This window comes from Malurus melanocephalus, unplaced genomic scaffold (genome assembly GCF_030028575.1).
Source record: "Malurus melanocephalus ecotype Western Australia unplaced genomic scaffold, MMel_1.1 scaffold_1523, whole genome shotgun sequence".
In the NCBI taxonomy this organism is placed as follows: Eukaryota; Metazoa; Chordata; class Aves; order Passeriformes; family Maluridae; genus Malurus; species Malurus melanocephalus.
The window spans coordinates 10103-15531 of record NW_026624755.1 but is presented as its reverse complement, the minus strand read 5'-3'; the positions used below and the strand labels follow the sequence as shown (position 1 = coordinate 15531).

Below are 5429 nucleotides of genomic sequence, written 5' to 3'. Positions count from 1 at the left end.
TCTCCTCCATCCTCTCCTCCATCCTCTCCTCCATCATCTCCTCCATCTCCTTCTCTTCCTTCTCCTCCATCTCCTCCTCCACCTCCTCCTCCTCCTCCTCCTCCTCACACCCTCATTTCCCCTGGGGCAGAACGAGGTGCAGAACATCAAGTTCAACAGCTCGGGGCAGTGCGAGGCGCCGCTGGTGAGGACCGACAACCCCAAGAGCTGGTACGAGGACGTGGAGGGCTGTGGCATCCAGTGCCAGAACCCGCTGTTCACCGAGAAGGAGCACCGCGAGATGCAYGTCTACATCGCCGCCTTCAGCTCCGTCACCATCTTCTGCACCTTCTTCACCCTGGTGAGACACGGGATCGTGGGGTTTTGTCACCAGAAGGTGACCAGGCACCGAGCTGTCCCTTTCTCCACCCCCAGGCCACGTTTGTCGCCGACTGGAGGAACTCYAACCGCTACCCTGCTGTCATCCTGTTCTACGTCAACGCCTGTTTCTTCGTGGGCAGCATCGGCTGGCTGGCGCAGTTCATGGATGGCGCCCGTGACGAGATCGTGTGCCGGGCTGAYGGCACCATGCGGCTGGGGGAGCCCACGTACGTGTCACCTTTGTCCCCAACCCGCCCCCAGAGCTGTCCCCAGCACCATGGAGGGCTCTAGGGCTCCCTGGACGGTGTCCCCTCGAGGAGGTCGGTGACGTTTTCACCTCTCCGCAGCTCCAACGAGACGCTGTCGTGCGTCATCATCTTCGTCATCGTGTACTACTCGCTGATGTCGGGGGTCATCTGGTTTGTCATGCTCACCTACGCCTGGCACACGTCCTTCAAGGCGCTGGGCACCACCTACCAACCGCTGCTGGGCAAGACCTCCTACTTCCACCTCATCACCTGGTCCATCCCCTTCGTGCTCACCGTGGCCATCCTGGCCGTGGCGCAGGTAACGGGGCCACCRTTGGGAGGTGATGGTTCAGGTGACACCCACCAGCTGACCCTGCTGTCCCTGTCYCTGCCAGGTGGACGGTGACTCTGTCAGTGGCATCTGCTTYGTGGGCTACAAGAACTATCGCTACCGAGCCGGCTTCGTGCTGGCACCCATCGGGCTCGTCCTCATCGTGGGGGGCTATTTCCTCATCMGGGGTAGGTGTGGGCTCTGGGAGGGGACAGGGTGACAGCGGTGTCCCCACAGCCTGACCCCGTCCTCSTCCACCACAGGGGTCATGACGCTCTTCTCCATCAAGAGCAACCACCCTGGGCTGCTGAGCGAGAAGGCGGCCAGCAAGATCAACGAGACCATGCTGCGCCTGGGTAAGGGACTCCTGAGGGATTGGAGTGGGAATGGGGACCTTTTGTCCCCTCAGGGGTGGCAGCAGCAGGGGACAAAGCTGTGGYGATGGTGGCAYRGCCCCAGAGYGGTGTCTTTGTCTYGGAGTTTGGCTGAAYYRGGGATGTCCCACTTCCCTTCCAGGMATYTTYGGCTTYTTGGCSTTYGGCTTTGTTTTCATCACCTTTGGCTGCCATTTCTACGACTTCTTCAACCAGGCCGAGTGGGAGCGCAGCTTCCGGGAATACGTCCTGTGAGTGGCACGGTGCCAGGAGGGCGGGAGGGGACACTGGTGGCACCCAGCGCCTGGCAGAACAGGCAGCCCGTGTCCCCTGCTGCAGTGCCACCAATCCTATCCTGACAGCCCTGTCCCCACGTGTCCCTGTTGGCAGGTGCGAGGCCAACGTGACCATCGCCACCCAGACCAACAAGCCCATCCCGGAGTGTGAGATCAAGAACCGGCCCAGCCTCCTGGTGGAGAAGATCAACCTGTTCGCCATGTTCGGCACCGGCGTCTCCATGAGCACCTGGGTGTGGACCAAGGCCACCCTGCTCATCTGGAAGCGCACCTGGTGCAGGTGGGACCCCCAGGGTGGCTCTGTGGAGCCCTTCCTGCCCCATCCAGTGGGATTTTGGAGGACATTCCCAACCGTTTGTCCCTCAGCTCAGGAACGGGGTGGCCTCTCCTCTGCACATTTGTGGGACACCTCCATGCCCAAGGGCCCCATTTCCCAGCCTGGTGTCCCCATCTGGAATGGGACAGGGAGATGGGGAAGGTCTCTCTACCCCTGGCTGTGTCACCCATGCCCCCCCTGTCCTCTTGTTGTCCCCAGGCTGACGGGGCAGAGCGATGACCAACCCAAGAGGATCAAGAAGAGCAAAATGATCGCCAAAGCCTTCTCCAAGCGCAAGGAGCTGCTGCGCGACCCGGGCCGGGAGCTGTCCTTCAGCATGCACACCGTGTCCCACGACGGCCCCGTGGGTACGTGCCCGGGGCAGGGGACACCCCAGCAGCACCCCAGGGTCCCCAAAATCTGACCTTGACCTGATCCTCTTGTCACCACAGCCGGTTTGGCGTTTGACATCAACGAGCCGTCGGCGGACGTGTCCTCGGCGTGGGCTCAGCACGTCACCAAGATGGTGGCCAGGAGAGGAGCCATCCTGCCCCAGGACATCTCCGTGACACCCGTGGCAACACCTGGTGAGTGTTTGGGGACAATGTGGGGAAGTTCTGGGGATGGGCTCCACTGAGGGTGTTGAGGGTAGCAGCACCTGGCAAGTGTTTGGGGACAAGGTGGCGAATTTCTGGGATGGACCAGGCTGAGGGTGTTGGGGGTGGCAGCACCTGGTGAGTTCTTGGGGACAATATGGGGAATTTCTGGGCTGAGGGTGTTGGGGTGGCAGCACTTGGAAGGTCCTTGGGGACAATTTCTGGGGGACAGCTGGGCTGAGGGTGTTGGGGGTGGCAGCACCTGGAAGGTCCTTGGGGTTTTGAGGAATTTTTGAGGGGTGGCAGCACCTGGCGAATGTTTGGGGATTTGAGGAATTTCTGGGGGATGGATTGGGCTGAGGGTGTTGGGGATGGCAGCACCTGGAAGGTCCTTGGGGTTTTGGGGAATTTCTGGGGGATGGATTGGGCTGAGGGTGTTGGGGGTGGCAGCACCTGGAAGGTTCTTGGAAATTTTTGAGGAATTTCTGGGGGATGGATTGGGCTGAGGGTGTTGGGGGTGGCAGCACCTAGCAAGCATTTGGGGATTTGAGGAATTTTTGGGGATGGGCTGGGCTGAAGTTGTTGGGGATTGCAGCACCTGGAAGGTCCTTGGGATTTGAGGAATTTTTGAGGGGTGGCAGCACCTGGCGAGTGTTTGGGGACAATGTGGGGAATTTTTGGGGATGGACGAGGCTGAGGGTGCTGGGGGTGGCAGCACCTGGCGAGTGTTTGGGGATTTGAGGAATTTTTGGGGATGGGATTGGCTGAGGGTTTTGGGGGTGGCAGCACCTGGTGAGTGTTTGGAGTTTTGGGGAATTTCTGGGGAACAGCTGGGCTGAGGGTGTTGGGGGTGGCAACACCTGGTGACTGTTTGGGGACAATATCGGGTATTTCTGGGGATGGACCGGGCTGAGGGTTTTGGGGGTGGCTGCACCTGGTCAGTGTTTGGGGATTTGGGGAATTTCTGGGCTGAGGGTGTTGGGGGTGGCAGCACCTGGAAGGTTCTTGAGAATTTGGGGAATTTCTGGGGGATGGATTGGGCTGAGGGTATTGGGGGTGGCAGCACCTGGAAGGTTCTTGGGGATTTGGGGAATTTTTGGGGATGGATTGGGCTGAGAGTGTCGGGGATGTGCAGGGAGGCACAGTTGAGGGGTGACAGGAGCCACAGACAGGACATGGCCACTCACAGCCACCTCCCWCCACATCCCCCAGTGCCACCAGAGGAGAGAGCCAACCTGTGGGTGGTGGAGGCCGACGTGTCCCCGGAGCTGCAGCAGCGCGGCGGCCGCCGGAAGAAGCGCAGGAAGAAGAAGAAGAGGGAGGTGACCCCGGACCCCGAGCGCTGCCCTGGGGTCTCTGCCACCCTCCCAACCCCCAGCGCTGTCCCCCGCCTGCCCCGCCTGCCACCCCGGCCCTGCCTGGTGGCTTTTGGCCCCGATGTCCTCCAGCCCGACGGCGCCTTCCCCGGTCACCGCAGAGCCGACGTCCTGCACCTCATCAGCAACCCTTTCTGCCCCGAGGAGCAGGAGCACAGCCCCGGGTGCTGGCAGCACAATGGGGGCTCCATGTGGCCCCCCAAGGCCGGTCCCACACCCCACCTCCACCCCGGGGTGCCCAGGACTCAGGGCCGCCGGGCAGCGCTGGCCCCCATCCATTCCCGCACCAACCTGGTGGACGCGGAGCTGCTGGAGCCCGACTCGGATTTCTGATCCTGGCAGGGGTGGGGACGGCTGGGCTGAGACCTAAAGGCTCGTCCAACACCGGTTTTGGGGTTTTGGAGAGGGGACAGCAGAGCCCAGCTCGTCCCGTGGGATCCATCCCAAATATTCCACCAGCCTGATTGCTCCCCTCGGAGGATGGAGTTTCTCTGTGCATCACCCAGCCTTGGCAGGGTTTGGGATTCCCTGCAGCATCGCCAGGAGAAGAGGAACGAGCTGGCAGTGGAACACCCCAGAGATTTAAGGACAAGGGGGACACTCCCMGGGGTGGATTTGGGGCAGCTCGGTTTGTGCTGCCCCACCCAGGTACGCAGAGCTCAGACATTTGTGCCAACAGGGAGTTTTTTTACAAATTTTTTTACATTTTTAAGATATTTTTTAATCTTGGTACCATGATGGGGCCGGCCTCTGCTCGGGATCACCAGCATCACCCCCTTTTTGTGGGGTCACCCCAAAAGTGGACCCAAAGTGCCTCCCAGCTCCCCAGAGAGCCGAGCCAGACCCAGATCAGGATCAGCCACGGGAAGAGAAGCACCTTGGGCTGCTCCCTGAGCAAAAAAAAAAACCCCAAAAACCCCTTCAAACCTCAAGGTGCATCAGGGTCGGCAACCCCCAGAGCAAAGCTTGTTATTATTTTTTTAGGAAAAACAAAATTAAAAAAATCAAGTCACAGCAAAGCCAACCACGACAGGAGGGCTACRGTCCCTGCTGGTGTTCGGATGTTCCCAGTTTTTACTTGTTTTTTTTTATTCACTTCTGGTAGGCTCCTGGCTTTTTTTTTTTATTTTATTTTAATTTTTTTTGCTATCCCAGTGACCTTCTCGGGTTTGTTTTTGCTGTGTAAAGGAAAACCCTCCTGTATCAGTATTAAATTTACCAATTTTCATTCCCAACGGCTGCTCCGGGTTCTTTTGGGGAGGGGTCAGTGTGGGGAAAAATGGGGGGAGGGTTTGTCCTTTCTCCTAAAAACCTTCCTGCTTTAGAAACTTCTTTAAAAACTGTTTAAAAACTGTTTAAAACTGCTTTAACTGCTTTAAACTGCCTAAAACTCGCAGGGCAGTGTAAAAGGACCTGGGATCCTTTTGTGGGATCTATGGCACCTGGAAATAATAAATTCTGGAGGATTTCTCCATCTCCAGTTCCTCTCCTCAGCAGGACTCAGGATTTTGCCTTGATCAAGGGAGTGCAAA

At 58.6% G+C, this 5429-nt stretch overlaps 1 protein-coding gene across 1 annotated transcript in view; it reads left to right on the top strand.

The window, feature by feature from the left end:
• SMO (smoothened, frizzled class receptor) overlaps positions 1-5142 on the top strand; it is a 7805-nt gene extending 2663 nt beyond the window's left edge. The window contains exons 3-12 of the mRNA XM_057388050.1: positions 131-340; positions 415-587; positions 708-927; positions 1004-1127; positions 1203-1295; positions 1456-1564; positions 1704-1889; positions 2145-2293; positions 2378-2512; positions 3734-5142. Of these exons, the coding sequence (XP_057244033.1) occupies positions 131-340; positions 415-587; positions 708-927; positions 1004-1127; positions 1203-1295; positions 1456-1564; positions 1704-1889; positions 2145-2293; positions 2378-2512; positions 3734-4230 (1896 nt within the window). The 3' untranslated portion in view covers positions 4231-5142. The remainder of the gene's footprint in view (positions 1-130; positions 341-414; positions 588-707; positions 928-1003; positions 1128-1202; positions 1296-1455; positions 1565-1703; positions 1890-2144; positions 2294-2377; positions 2513-3733) is intronic.
• Positions 5143-5429: the final 287 nt, after the last annotated feature.